Raw genomic sequence first — 16,020 nt, 5'->3', positions numbered from 1 at the left:
ACCACACCCTTGCCACTACACACAGACTTGGAAATGAAGGATGGTACATAAAGTCTGCCTTTTAAAAATGAGAACATGCATTAAGTTAGTCTCTTAAAATTCTTTATTAAGAAAATGAAAGCACTGAAAGGTCCCAAATCAGACCTTCTTTAAACGCAGCTTCATTCAAAATCATTTAAAAAAGTTTACCCCTTCTCAGTCAAAAGGATACACTGCATGCAAATACAATAATCTCAAAAATGACGTTTCCCTTCTTCTACTACACTCCTTATCCTGTGTTCATTTGGGGTATAGGAGGTCCCGAAACTTGTTTTGTTGGACTAAGATGTGAAAGTAGAGGAATACACTAAAATCAAGGATGTTGAACAAACCTTGGTCTACTCCAATAAAGAATGGGAACTGTTTATGCACTGATTAAAAAAAGCTTGTATTCATTTCATACTCCAATTTTAGGAAATTATTTCCCATGGTATATAGAATATAATTTAAACACTATGCTAATAATGTAAACACTATTGGAATATACAGGCTGAGGATTAAAGAGTTAAACAATATATTCTTCTCCAAATCTGGTTGGCATCTATATTCCTCCTGGAAACTCAATAAATGAAATGATTGGTTTCAATATATCCAGGGCTGCCATTCTTTTGAAAAATTCTGCTACATGAATAAGCAATAGTTTGCTTATCTGTTCTGTGGACACACTTTCAGTTGCTTCTAGTTTTTACTTATTGAGAATAAAACTGGTATAGCATTTATGTATAGCATTTTGTGGCCATATGTTTCTATTCCTTTGCATGAATACCTAGAAATGGAATTGTTGAGTCACACTGTAGGTGTGTGTTTATCATGATAAAACCTTCCAATCTGCTTCCCAAAGAAGTTTAATCCCTTTCTATTCTAACCAGCAGTTGAGAGCTCTGGTTTCTCACAGCCCTGCCAGTACTGGGTGTTATTAGTGCTTTTAATTTTAGCTGTTTTTTGTAAGCATGAGATGGAGTTTCTTTGTGGCTTTAATTAGAATTTTTGACGATTTAGATTTGTTGAGTGTTTTTTTCATATACATATGAACTATTTATAAATCTCCTGTCAAATGTCTGCTGAAGTCTTACTCATTGGACACCATTGCTTGTTTGTTTTCATTGATGAATAGAAAATGTTTACACAACCAGGAATTTGTATGTATCAAATATATTTCCTCATATATGTCAAGAATATTTTCTCCTAGTTTGCTTTCTACCTGATGAATTTGGGTAAGTGAAAGCTTTTAATGTTGATGAAGTGTGTTTCTATTTTCTATTTTTTCTAACTGAGTACATTTATTTGCCCAAAGAAATCTTACCCTACTTCAAAATCCAAAACTATTTTTTCCTTTAAGAGATACACATTATTTTACTAGCTTTAGAGATGTTTATCACTCATGTCTTGGTGTTCAACTTCTCTTGACTTAATATTTGTTTACAGTTCAAGGAAAAAGCTGAAGTTCAGTTTCTCCTTATTGATATCGAATTATTGGGAATTGATTTTTGCCATCAAACTTAGGGAACAACTTTGGGATGCTGAATGATGGCAGAGTGCTTAGCATGCGTAAGGCTTTGATATTCAATTCCTAGCACAGAAAAGTATGTGTGGGGGTAGAGAAATAGAAAAAAAAACATACAGACCAATAATTTAAAAGCCAGCATATCAATTGCTATCTATTAAAATGTTGTTTGGCTAGCCATCCATATTTTTATATGAGGCAGCCATAATTTATAAGTAGACCCAAGTGGAGCGTAAAAATTAGAAGTCAACTACTGATTCTTAAATTGAATTTAGATCAAAGAAGCAACTAAGAACTTGTCGCGGGGGGGGGGGGGGGGGGGGGGGGGGGGGGGGGGGGAGACGACGACGACGACACGAGAGTGAAAACCAGAACCAGTTTTTTCATTTCCTAGCTTCCTTGTCAGACGAAGCAGTAGCCCAGAAACCACAAACCCAACGTGGTTCCTCGGGGTTTCGTGATGCTTGCAGCATCTGCCACCATGCCGGCTGTTAGATCTTTCCCGTTAGCCTATGGCAGAGCCCCTTCTTCGCGCCAGTGCGCCAGTTCCAAAGCACAGTGTAGAAGCATAAACTTCAGCACGACTTGGTTCAGCAAATGGAAACCCACCATGAAGGTATTCCAGAAGATAGGATTGGATTTGATTGTGTGGCTTGAGAAGCCCAAAGACGAGAACTGCTTTGCAGACATCAGGGGACAACTGCTTTGGTAAACATTTTAATAGTGAAAGCAGTCGAATGCTCTCATTCCATCAAGCTGTCTTAGATAGATGATGCATATATATAGTTTTCATAATTTGAAAATATTCTACAGCAGAGTCAGGAAACTAGCTTAAACATATAGTAAGTGAAATTTATATTAGTTTTCTATAGAGTTTTCTCAAACCAGAAGAAATGTACTCCATACCCTAATTTGTTAACACAAATTACCAGTATTTTCTTTTCTACTTTAAATTGTGATATAAACGTCAGTTTAGTGAGTTTGCTTTCGTGGATATTTATGCAGGATTTTTATGAAATAGGGAGACAGAGAAGAAATGGTGTTGGACAAATGACCTCTGTGTTCCGGGCGCAGCTCCTCTCCTTGCTTCTCTTCTGAGGTTATGAGCATCTGTTTGTTTTGACATTCAGCGAGATGGCACGTCTTTCTCTTTCTTTGCTGTTCGCAAAGAGCTGAGGTAGTTGAAAAGCGAGGGTGACTGCCTTCCCAATGGCTTTTCGATCTGTCCTCGGTGCTGTGCCAAGCTCGAGTCACATAGAGGAGGGGCTCCTTGGATTTGTGACGAGCCCCCCCCCCCCGCTGCTCTCCTCCCCGCCCTCCCCTCCCCAGCGCTGAATTCGCAGATCTCAGTTGCCACGGTCCTGTTTCTTCTTCTCATTTCGCCAGAAAACGAGGTAGCTGTAGCCACAGATAGACTTTTTCCTTTTCTCTTCCCTCCTCCTACCCCTCCCTAGACCTCTCTGGGCTTTGACGTCATGTGTGCTCCTTTCAGTTGCCATAGCAACCCCATTCCCCAAGCCCTCTGTCCGTCCGTCTCCTCTGGTAGGTTCCACAATGGTACAGGCAGCCTCCCGCTGCACAATGGTTTCCAGGCAGTGAGAGAGGGTGATTCAGCAAGCCACCCTTCTCTTTAATCCTTCCGTCTCTTTTTTTATTTTTTATGGGGGTGGGTGGTGCTTCATATATTAAATCCTTACCTTTTTGTTTTTCTATTTTCATTTTTACAAATTTTCTTTCTCTTCCTCACTCTTCAATTCCTAGGGGTTTGAGTGAGCTAAAGATTGGTTCTTCTTGGAAATCACCTGTCTATTATTATTTTTAAACAATCTCCACACCTCCAAAGACCCTCCTCTTCATTCCAGCTTGGAATGTGGCTACTGAAAACCCAGTAGGGAGGATTTTTGGGGCACGCATCCCGACTAGGATCCTGGTTCCCAGGCACGGAATGGTAGGTGACTTCTTGCTCATTTTGGGTTCTATCCTGTTTTGGGAGGGTGGGTGATATCTGTCATCGCTCTTGTGGGATGGGAGAGAGGATGAGAAAGTAGGAAGCAATGCGGTTGGAGAGCTAGTTTAACAAAATATACTGTCTGTGAGCTAAGAGGACCCTGGCATTTTACTCTGGGCAGCCTCTCCCCAGACTGAGGAGTGAAGAGAGCTAGAAGGTGGGACAGACCATGACGATTGTGACCCGCAAAGCAGAGTAAGGGAAATGCACACTTGGGGGGGGGGAGGATAGAAAGCTAGCTAGATGGGGGGGGGGGGGGAGAGAGAGAGAGAGAGAGAGAGAAGGAGAGGCTTGTTTAGAAGTGTGGATCTCAGTTTGTGAAATACTATAGGTCTCATAAGATTTTAAAAAAATGTCATTAATAGACATAAATTTTGTTTATAGACAGTTTTAACTTTAAATATTCTGAAATATATCATACAGTTTATATATGTATATATACATACTCACATATATAATGAACTAATGATGTTGTACACACACACACACACACACACACACACACACACACACACAGATGATGTTCTTCTTGTAGAAAGACCCCGAACTAAATTTGGGCTGCAGATAGGAACGCAGTACAGGGACTTGATCAGGGAAAAGAGCAAACACTGGCACCGCGACCACATAGGTAAAGGTCTCTTTAAGAAAGTGATCTCCCAGTCACAGCAGGCAGCATTTTTCTATGGCAAGGTTCCCAGGTATTCTGTGCAGAGATACTGTGTCCCCTAGAAATGTCAGTACATTTTCAGAAGAAAAAAAAATAAATTGCTGTCATTGGAAAAGAGCTTGGTGATACAGTCATCAGAATTTAGGTGTTTGCTCCTTCAGCAGAATAAGTGTGGTTTATTGGAAAGCCTTCCAGTAAATTGGGTTTTTGGATATTTCAAGAAAATTATATCCATGTATTATATATATCATTTTATTTTTCCCTCCAACATTTAAATATAGAGCCAAGATGCTGCTTTGACTGCCTTATGCAGATAACTTCCAAGGGCATTGCAATCTGGCCACAGAAAAGAGCAGCTACTCCTAGGGCAGGAGGATCTGAAGCAGCCACAAGGTTGTTTACACGGTCTGTTTCTGCTGCAGAGCAATGTGTCTGTACGACAGCACTGGTGATAACTTTCACGAACACAGGCTAAGTCATATGGGACAGGCCACAGTTGGCAGGGAAGGAAGGCGGGTGGTCGATGCGCCAGGCGTTACCTGTGCAGTTTTTACCTCTCTCCCAATGCTATGATTGTCAAGCCTGCAAGGTCTTGCAGAATACTGATCAACATATTTAAAATGGTTGCAGTAATGGCCAGTTCTCTCCGAGAGGCTTCAGTAGACATCCGTCCTCAGTGAGCATGTATGTTTTAGTACAGCCAGCCATGCTCATGAATGAATTCACGAGCTTCCAACTCCACTTTGCAACCATTGGGATTTAGGGCTAGGTAGTTTGATGGAGCAGTCTTGTATGCGGTTCCTTTCTTTTCTTTTTAAAAACCTTAATCTTACCCTCAATATTGACACAAAGTATTGGATTAATTCGTTTGTCTACAAACACCAAAAGGGATCGTCTCTCCCCTACAATAGGACTGGAAAAGCAGATGAGAAAGGTGGAATGACCTAAAGTCCGAGTTTCCAGCTTCCTTACTGGCCTCTCCTTCCCTACTGGCCTCTCTTTCCCTCCTGTCCTTAGTAGCTTTCATTTGTGGGGCTCTGGTTTTTGCAAAATCTTTGCAATTGTAATGAGAGAGATTCCAGGTGACAGGGAAGCCAAAAGTACCCGGGGAATGGCAAATTCAGCTGCCTCCAGCTTCCTGCTTTCTGTCCCCCTAAAAACCAGCATCTGCTGGGGGAGGTGTGCGTTTGCATGCGGGAAGGGGGTGATTCTGAACAGCCCCCACAGGGACTGACTGTGTTCTCACTGTGACTGTCTGGTGCAACTGCAGCTAGTACCACGGTTTCTAGTGCGTGGTGGAGATGTTGCAAGGTTAAGAGGATAGTTGATCATGGGTGCTATAAAATGCGGTTATTTTAAATTCGTGACAAAACTCTTTCACTGTATGCTAAGGAATATCAGAAAGCAAACGATGTTTGCCTAATTTAAGTGTTCAAAGGCACATACATATACTGAACGTTATATTACATCCTCATGTAACTGGATCTATCTCTTTGAATAAAAGCTTAGCTACAAAGTTTTCCACTCTGATGATAAAAGATAAAGACCAATTGAGGTTTCCTTGTTTGTTAGACTCAGGGTCAGGCATTTTTTTCCTCCTTGTTCTAGAGCTGACCTCCGGTCATATTTGTAACTAGAGGATGGATGTGGAGTGGAATTGTGAGTAAATCAAACAGATCTTTGGTTGCTCATTGGAAAAGTGGGCAGCACGAGGAGCAAACACATCTCCACATAGAGGATCTCATCCTTGTTCCTCCGGCTTCCTCCAAGAGTCTTCTGGAAGCTTCCGCTTGGCATTGTGGCAGTCTTGCATGGAGAGACGCAGAAGGGTCCGGTACCAAGAAAGGGATGCTGTGCTCTATGAGCTGCAGGCTTGCCTCCCGCCACACATGCTTCTGTTATGGTATCTTCCTCAGAGCATGGAGGAGGCGTGGGGAGGTGGGCCCTCAGACTCTGGGGCGAGAAGCTTTCTCAGTCAAGAGGAACAGAATCCATTGGCTTCTTTAGCATACTGAGATTATTTATTGCATTACATAATCCTGAGTGGAGACACTGTGCAGCTAATTCTGATAAGATGGCTTGCTGCATATTGCTTGAAGAGAACTGTCTTTTAGAACGGAGCCTGTGTTTTTAGACATATATGTTCAGACCTACATGTTCAGGCATACATGTTCAGACATACATGTTCAGACATACGTGTTCAGACATACGTGGAAGCCTGTGTTTCCCCAATGTTTTCACACTGCAGTTTCAGTATTTTGGGCAGAATTTTCTTTTGTTTTGAGTATATTTCAACCCCATGAACAAATTAAGGTGAAGAAAGGAAACTTAAAGAATCTATGTGTCTTGAGGGCCATTGTTTCCCCTATGTTTAATGTAGAAAAAAAAATCGTTGTTTTAAAAAATAGAGAATCTTAGACAGGTGGTGGTGGCACACGCCTTTAATCCCAGCACAAGGGAGGCAGAGGCAGGCGGATCTCTGTGAGTTCGAGGCCAGCCTGGTCTACAAGAGCTAGTTCCAGGACAGGCCCCCAAACCACAGAGAAACCCTGTCAAACAAAAACAAACTAAAAGAAAACAAAACAAGTAAAGAATCTTGGTAGAAATGAGTAGAGATACTGGGTAACACTGCAAAACCCAGGAGCGAAACCTCTATGTTTGAAAGCTGGCTCCAAACACCCCTGTTTGCAGTAAAGGGTTTGTAGTTTAAATGACAGTTTGGACACCCAGCCAGCTACTCTGGCTTTCCTCGCAGTTCATATCCTCAGCATCTACAAGCTGCAAGATCCATAAACTTCAGAGATCAGTGCTGGTGGGAATGGAAACCCAAGTGTTGCATAGAAAGATAAATGGCGGGAGGCTCCTCCTGCAGAGGTACTCCAGTCACAGCTGCTCAGACACCCGAGAGCTGTGCAGAGTGAAGGCGCAGCCGTGGCGCAGGGCACCCAGCATTGCCCAGCAGCCTGCACAGTGAGAGGCAGGAGTCTACCGATTCCTCACCCCACCCCTCCTTCTTTAACATGAGGAACGAGACAAAACATAAGCAACTGAGACTTAGAGACTCTCAAAATCCATGTCAGTGGGTTTTCCTCACAGAAATTAAACCAAGTCCTGGTTTGTAGCTAGTGGCCTTCCTGGATGTACCAGATGCTTTCTGAGTGTGAGACCTTGGAGTCATTGCTGTCATTCTATATAGAAATAGGACCTAAAACCCCAGAGTGTAAAGGGAGGTCCCCAGGTGGTGTGGGACAATTCTGTATTCTGTCAATTATATTTTAAATAAATGCTGATTGGCCAGTAGCCATGCAGGAAGTATAGGCAGGACAACCAGACAGGAAGTAGAGGCGGGTCAATGAGAACAGGAGAATTGTGGGAAGGAGGAAGCCCGTTCCTCCCCCAGTCCTGCTCAGACATGGAAGAAGGAAGATATGACCTGCCCTGCCAAAAAAGGTACCGAGCCATGCGGCTAACATATACTAGAATAATGGGCTAATATAAGTTAAAAGAGTTAATAAGAAGCCTGAGCTAATGGGCCAATCAGTTTATTATTAATATATACCTTTGTGTGATTTCTTTGGGGCTATACCAGCTGTGGGAACTGGGCAGGACAGAAACCCCAACAAGCAAGCCCTCATGTTACAGAAAGAACCCTCAGTCTGCACCCAGGTCTACTTACTTGGCTATGCTTATTCCCTGTCTGTGGGAGGAGACGTTGCCTTCAGGTCTGTCTTGCTCAGCCTAGCACACAGTAGGCACACAGCAGGCACACAGTAAGTTTCTATCGGATGAGAGCTTGCTGTGGTAGAAGAGAGTGAGGTGATAACACATTTCAACCATTGGAGTCGATGCTTGTGTGGGGAGTTGAGTTCAGTAGTGAGAGTGGGATAGTTTGATGGTCAGTGCAGTAGGACCAGTGAGGAAGATACTGCACTCTAAAATGGTGATATGTGGCACACGAGACACCCTGGGATGTTGGAAGTCGAGTAGTGGGTAGTGACGGGAAAGGTATTCCTAGTAATCACTGGAAGACCCTGGTTGGGATAAGACTCTTACCTGACTAGAAAGGAGGATTATTTCCGGACTTGACAAGATGGAAATTAAGCTCGTGGTTTGGCAATAGGTAGAAAACTGAAAACTGGCATAGGCCTTGAGACTCTGCTCTAAACTAATACGGCAATAAGGGAAAGAGTGGGTCTGTGGTAAAATCGGATGACGACGGCAGCCTCTTTTGCCTTCAGACCAACATCAACTTAGTTTGAGGTCCGGCCCTCTCCTTTCTGTTGGTAACTGGGTAGCCATTGTTCTGGTGAACTCTACTGTAAAAGAAGATTGTGTTCCAGTGGAAGCTGAACTGACGGATCTCAGAACTAAGTCTACAGCTAGAAAAGCAAAGATCCTGCTCATTCAAATCATTATTAATTTTTTTGCTCAGATTTTAAAAACATCTAGCTGTTTTCTATGAAGGACACCAAAGTCCCTTTATTTGCAACAAATTCTAACGAAAGTTATTACCTTACATGTCTGATGTCATCTCCCTGATCCTCGCCACATGGGAAAATTCCTTTACTGTATTTGATGTTGGTATTTCGGTTTTAACAGTGCAAGTGAAATTAAATGTGAAATCTTAAAATCAAATTGATGCATTATTTTGCCCCGATTTTAGGCTAGTGTGAGAACACCACCGGCAGGACCATCTCAGATCTTGGTTATGGCAACTCATGCAAGATGCTGTTGAATTAGCCTGCTTTCCTATCGATGAGAAACCACACAAGCAGTGGTGAGTGGGAACTCTGCAAGTACTCCTTAGTAGAACATTGATAGTCAATGTGGACAGCTTACCTACCACGTATTGTCTCATATATGGATCTGGAGAAATTCTGCTCTGAATGGTGTCAACCTGGGTAAAAATCAGTAGGAAAGAGCATGCGCCTTAGTTGATGGTGTGGTCATTCCACTACCACTTATAATTCTGGGGATTTTTAAGATATCCCGTCATTCCGTCTCCACAAATCATCCCCGTCTCCACAGGCTGGCTCCAGTTAACAACACTGCGTTCTAGAGCAACAGCTGGGTAACATTATTTTAAGTGGCGTTGTTAGTTTACAGCATGTTTCTATACTGATTCAACTCCTTCAGTGGAAAAATTAGTTCTGAGCTAAATTATAATGCTTCATTCCTTTCAGAACTGCACACACACACACACACACACAAATGCACATACACCACATGCACACCACACACACATACTACACATCTACCCAAACCCGCACCACACATAACCATCCATGCACCCACGCCCCCCCCCCCACTCATGAAAAACAATGTTGAAGATACACCTAGTTGCTCTACCTACTTAGAATAATTTGGAAATGTATCACTTTATAAGAATATCAGCACACCCAAACAGAACGTCCTTTCAAGTCAAATCTTGATGTTTGACAGCCACCAATGGCAGTGGTTAATAAACTACAGTTGAGAAGAACAAGTTCTAGTCCGTCAAATAAGATCTGGGAAACACAGCATGCAATGGCGGTGCCTCTAAGACTCCAAAAGGAAGCTGTTGGTGCTGGCGATCAATATGTCACTTTCATTTGCATGACAGCTTCTTACTAGCATGGCTGTCCTGTGGCTAAATGTGGTGCTTATAGCTGCAGAAATCTGAGGAAATGAGTTTGATAGTGATTCATATTATGGCTTTTACAACCTGCAACCATTACCCTAAAGATGCAGATCCAGGAGTCCCCACTATAGTGTGCTTTATACAAATGTTTCTGTGTTTGGTATGGAGAGAGAATCACATATAATAGCCAGTAACCAACCATTTATGAGCTACAGCAATAACAGCTTTGTATGATTGACTCTATATGTTGTTCTATGTTATTCCCAGGGAGTAGACGATAAACACTAACCACAGGCTAAACACTTATCTACTAAGCTAACTCTTAATGGCAATCTGTTATGTAGATAGCCTACTGGCTTTTGGACTAGATGAGCTTCTCTATCTTAAAGGAATGTGTGCCCTACATGAAGTGCTATCAGCAGGACAGATGCACTCTATAGTTGGCGGGTTAGTGACGTGTAATCCGGTAGGTAGACAAGGGGAAGCAAAGGCATTCCGAAGAGAAGAATCTCACAGATATGGAAAAAATTAGCCAAGAAGACTTCACACAAGGGACATTTTAGTGGACACAAGATGTCCACTAAAGCCAGAGAGAGGAAAGGCACAATCAACACACGGTAGGAACCCCATTGGCTGGGAGAGCGATTGCTTGGAGCATTCTTGTTCAGCACTGGGATAGAGGGGTACAAGAGACACATGAGGGATCTCTTAGACAAAGTCAAGGCATGTAAATTCTACACTAAAATGAAGAACTGTTGGAGATCTTCACTAGGAGAGTGGCACAGTTGGCTTATTGTAAAGATGTGGATGTTTTACCCGTTCAAGAATATATTAAATAAGGGGAAGGTAAAGATAATTATATATCATAGTTCATAGACTCCCAGCATGTACCACATACTCCAGATCATCTGCTTCTCCTTCCGGAACACACGTGGCCACCCAGCCATCTTTTCTGTCACTCAGCCCCTCGCCGTTCTTTGTAGAATTTACATCTAAGTATGTCCACCATACATATTTCAGTTGGTCTGCACTTCAGTTCCACAAGCTTGTCTTTACAGTATTTATATCCTTAATCCTCTGGTCATAAACCTTGAGTGCACGCAGATAGTATATTTGCATAAGTTGTTGCGTAGCATTTTATTATAGGAATATACCAAAAATTTGCTTATCCCTTTACTGTTTGATGGGCATTCATATTTTATCTAGTTTCTATCACATGCATCTAGAATAAAAACAAAGAGGAGGGATTGCTAAGTTTTGAGGTATGTGTGCCTTTAATTTTAATAAATAATTTAAAAATATTTTTGAGTTGGACACATCAATTGTACCCATGGCGATGGCATAGGGGAAACTCAGCGTTTCCCCTTGTACTTCATTTGCAGGCTCTTTCGTTTGTCTAATCAGGTGAATGTGTAATTATACTCATATAAGTATCAATTTGCATTTTGCTGATTACTAATGAGGAATATCATTTCATTTTTTAAATGCGGCCAATTGATATTCCTCTTTTGTGAAGTGCCTGTTTTTGAGCCTTTTTGAGATGTATCTTTCAAAATGCTATCGTTTTTGAGTTCTTACTGTGGCACAGTCCCTACACGGAGCACTTTGCGAACACTCATCTTCAGTCATCTCTGTGACTTACAGACAAGGGAACGCAGAATTTAGGAGGCTGAATTACCCACTGACAGATATGCAGGGGAGAAGCCATGGACTTAACATTCAACTTGAAGTCTTTCTGACCCGAAAGTTCTTTAGTTTCTCAGAGTTTGTTTAGAGGCTGGCGAGGCTGAGGCCAGAGGGAACACTAAAAGCTCAGCTGCAAGAGCAATCGTGAACGTATGGGGAAGGGTGGGCAGATGGAGGAGACCTGGAAATGAATGCAGTGGTGGGAGAAGATGGTGGGGTGGAAAACGTCTCCGGTTGCCTTGTTTGTGGGCTAGGCAGTCAATGCGAGTCATATGTGTGTCTTTATAGTGGTATTGTAGGAACCTCTGAGACCGTGCTTTATGATTCTAATACTTAGTAAGAAATTATTTAAAGCCTGAAAAGTTATAAAGTTCAGGGTTAAAAGAGACCATGGTGTTTATTCGGGTCAACTCTTCGCTTTCTAAAAGATGTGACAGTGGTTGCTAACAGGGAGCAAGTGGCTTTGTCAAGATCATGTGTCACCAAGTGTCATATTAAGAACAGATGCTAGGACTGCAAAAACAAAATGCAAAGAAATACCAAATAACAGCCGCCTGGTTTAGAAATTAATATGTGAACCACCCCGCTTTAGTTCTTTCTTTCTTTCTTTATTTATTTATTATGAATACAATATTCTGTTTGTGTGTATGCTAGCAGACCAGAAGAGGGCACCAGGCCCCATTACAGATGGTTGTGAGCCACCATGTGGTTGCTGGAAATTGAACTCAGGACCTTTGGAAGAGCTGGCAATGCTCTTAACCTCTGAGCCATCTCTCCAGCTAGTTCTTAAACCTTTCTCAGGCAGTCAGTCCCCTTGGGTCCAAGTCTATCATCACTACCACAGAGGCTCTTTTCATCATCTTCATCAGACTTAAGAAACCTTAATGCTGTCACGTCTTTCTGCTGATGATCATGCCAATAAAACCACACATTTTCATTTTAGTTTGCAGGCATTACTGCATAACCTGCCTGCACAAGGACTCGTTGATATACGCTGTTCTTCATGCAGTGATTTCCCTTCTCCTTAAAACCGCCACATCCTTGCCATCTTAGAGAATCTGGACACCTAGCATGGCCGGCAACTCCAATGCGCCTCAATCCACCTCCACAATCAGGGTTTTCCCTCTCTGATTTATTGCATCGTGTCAATTCTGGCCTTTCCCTCTCCCTGTTCCTTGCAGAAGGTTCCAACTTGTAATACTTAATGTTTTCTTGTCTTTTTTTTTTTTTTTTTTGCTTCTCAATAATGCTTAAGTGATATGCACCCATTAAGAATTGCATTTCACCAACTAAGAAATACAGAGACAGGGGAAATAGTCTTATTTAGGGAAGAACCCTATAATGCTTACCCAATACCAAGTGGTCAGCCCCCTGAGATCACACACATACAAGTGAAACTATGCAGACTGTGCAGGCTGTAGTTACAGACTTAGGAATACATACGTATGTATGTGTGTGGGGGGCATGACAACATCATGAATTTGAGAGAGAGCAAAGGGGTACATGGGAGGGGTTGAAGGGAAGGAGGGAAAAGGGAAATGATGCAACTACATTTTAATTTCGAAAACAAAAAGTCATTAAAAAAGAATCCTGCTTCAGAGTTTGAGTCTTGATCTTGTGCCCAGCTGGCGATATGCTGGGCAAAGCCCACTTGTGATGATTGGAAGCAGCAGGAGCCTGCAAATTCCAGTTAGCTGGAAGAGATGCACAATGCTTTATTATGAAATACGCTTGGCACTGGATGACTTTGGCCAACAGGAGGCTAATGGAAGTTTCCCGAGTCCATGCAAGCTGACGTGAGCCAAGCTATGACGCCTGCAAGGTTGGCTGTAGTGTGTGCGTTTTTGACATCTGTTGGTTTCAGCTTGATATTAGTTAGCTGAAGGGAGCATCGTAGTGAAGGAGCATCTATACTTGGCCTTGATGGTTGCTTGGTTGCTTTCTCTTCACTTTGACCACAACATGTGTCTGAACTAATTTAAAGGAAAAGGGCTCTCAGGGAATTTTGGTCCATCATGATCGGAAGGGATGTGGGAAAAGCTTCAGTCCACACTGGCAGAACTTGAGGTTGAGCTCTTCCCATGGCATTTAAATCAGGAAGAAGACAGTGGGCCTGTACTAGTGACCTACCTCCTGATGTCCCCACCAGTTGGGGACCAGGTGTTCCAACCCATGACCTTGCAAAGGACTCTACATTCAAACCATGTTATCACCCTTTCAAACACTTGCTGCACTAAGGAAACTCTACAGCTCAATTGAGATGCAGCATCCTTGGTCTTTCTGAAACTCACTGACTTCAGAATATGCATTTTCATAAGACTCAGGTGAATTTTATGTACATTAAAAATGAAGAGGTACTGTGTATGTCAGCTCTAGATCTCTTCTGCTGTCTTCTCTTAGAAACAGTCTTTTTTTATCTTTTGCATTTGGCATTCTGTCTCAGCTCCCCTTTCAGCAGTCTGAACATATCCCCCCTCCCTGGGTCTCTACAGTGGCTTATTATGTGTCTGCATTGTGACATTAAAGAGGAAGCAATTCTAGCTGAGGCTATTCATCTTCGAAGTTCCTCTGTATAGCCCAGGACCTGCTACTTGTTGAATGATTATTTCTTGAAAGACGAAAAGAGACAGGCACAGAAAGACAGATGCAGGCCAAAGGAAGAACTAGCAGGAAAGTATCCAGCTACACATAGAAACAGTCAAGCTCTAGAACAGCATGGAAAATAGTATCTTTGATACAGTCTGGAAAATGGCTTGGAAGAGTTCACAGTTTCATTTAAATAGGTTAAGTGATGGCCTACATTGTTTGGCACATCTCTCAGAATAACAGAGGACTTTAATTTCTTTTTTATAAGCATTGCATTTGGTGGCTGCTGTTGATAGGCTTGCCAAAATTCATTTTGTTTTCCCTGACAAAGTACCCACTGTTCTTTTTACTTTTTGAAAGTAATTGGAATAGCGTGTGCAGCCTTTAGTGACTTCACCTAGGAAGGACATTCATAAGAGGAAGCGGGTCCTGGAAATGGGTGTGGGGGTGATAAAGGCTGGGAAAATGTACCTTGTGACAAATAATCAGGCGGCATTCCAGTATTATGCCTGGAGTTGGGAAATGGAGGTTGAGGCTAGCCACCGAGGAAGCGACTGATTTAAGATACTTAGAGAGCTCTAACACGGGAGAAGTTAGAGGGTCCAGGTTTATTTTTAAACTGTAAACAGAAGAGACTGCTGAGCACATAGTAGAGACCACACACTGGAGAACACGCTGCTCGTGGAACTGCTTTATGAACAGTAGTAAACTTTGGGTCCATGTAAATATTTGACTGTAGTCAGGGTTCACCAAATAGAAAAAAAAAACTTGTTAGGGATTCTGTGGCTCTTTGTGTTGAAAAGGCGAGCAAATGACCTGTTAGCGGCAAGATCCTCAGGACTCATGAACTGCAGTTGCTCAAGGGAGGACAGGAAGGCTGCGACAAAGCTGAAGGTGTCAGCTGTCATCGCTGACTGCACACCACGTACGGCTTGAAGTGCTCTGCCTGTGCTAATCCATTTGGTTCCCTCCAAAGCCCTTCTGAGCACCCTGATTTTACAGCTGATGACAGGCAAGTGATGGCAAACTATTCGGCGACTCCCCTCGGGTCCTGAAGCAAGGAGGGGCAGGGCCCAGGGACTTTGAAGTACATACTTAAAAAAAAAATTGATATGCTCCTTAACATTGAAAGTGAAAGTGGGACCAAAATGGAACCTTAAAATACAGACACACAAATACATACACACAAATACAGACATAGATACAGACACACAATCACAGACACACAGATACAGACATGCAAATACAGACACACAGATACAGACACACAGATACAGACACAGATACAGACACACAGATACAGACACACAGATACATACACACAAATACAGACATAGATACAGACACACAAACACAGACACACAGATACAGACACGCAAATACAGACACACAGATACAGGCACACAGATACAGACACACAAATGCAGACACACAGATACAGACACACAAATGCAGACACACAAATACAGACACAGATACAGACACACAAATACAGACATGCAAAGATTCCCACAGGTCTAGGGAGTCAGAAACCAGGTCAGTGAGCTAGATCAAGGACCCGGTGACATTTGTCCTTCTAGAGTGCTGTTCTGTCCTGATTCTCGTCACTGATAACAACCTGAGATGAGAAACTAAATTCTTAGGGTTATTTCACTTGTGAAACTAGCAGAGGTGTTCTTCCGATAGAAGACTCGTGTTTCTCCGTCCTAAATTCATACACTAAATCCTAGCTCTGGTCAAATGGGTGAGTGCTCAGCCTTAGAAAAGTGTTCTTGATTCTCACACATGTTGATACTCAACACATAGATACTTACAAATTGAGTGTATTTTACCTATTTAAATGGTCATGCAAAGTAGTAAATAATGTAATTTTGAAGTAGAATACCCTTTTAAGCACTCTTACCCCAGGG

At 42.4% G+C, this 16,020-nt stretch overlaps 1 protein-coding gene across 6 annotated transcripts in view; it reads left to right on the top strand.

Moving 5' to 3' along the window:
* Positions 1-2,919: 2,919 nt before the first annotated feature.
* Positions 2,920-16,020, top strand: part of Mapk10 (mitogen-activated protein kinase 10) — a 303,886-nt gene continuing 290,785 nt past the window's right edge. For 3 of the 6 annotated variants that reach the window (XM_041641954.1, XM_041641952.1, XM_041641953.1), the window contains exons 1-2: positions 3,096-3,491; positions 8,882-8,995. Coding sequence is in view for 3 of the 6 variants with exons in the window: in XM_041641951.1 (XP_041497885.1) it covers positions 3,489-3,491 (3 nt within the window). In the remaining 3 variants the exon portion in view is untranslated. Of the gene's footprint in view, positions 2,938-3,095; positions 3,492-8,881; positions 8,996-16,020 lie in introns of those variants that run through there. The other 3 variants (XM_041641950.1, XM_041641955.1, XM_041641951.1) reach the window with 2 other exon arrangements.

The sequence above is a fragment of the Microtus oregoni genome, unplaced genomic scaffold (assembly GCF_018167655.1).
Source record: "Microtus oregoni isolate MIOR12 unplaced genomic scaffold, Mior012 000072F_ref0000427, whole genome shotgun sequence".
Classification (NCBI taxonomy): domain Eukaryota; kingdom Metazoa; phylum Chordata; class Mammalia; order Rodentia; family Cricetidae; genus Microtus; species Microtus oregoni.
This window is presented reverse-complemented; position numbering and strand designations above follow the sequence as displayed.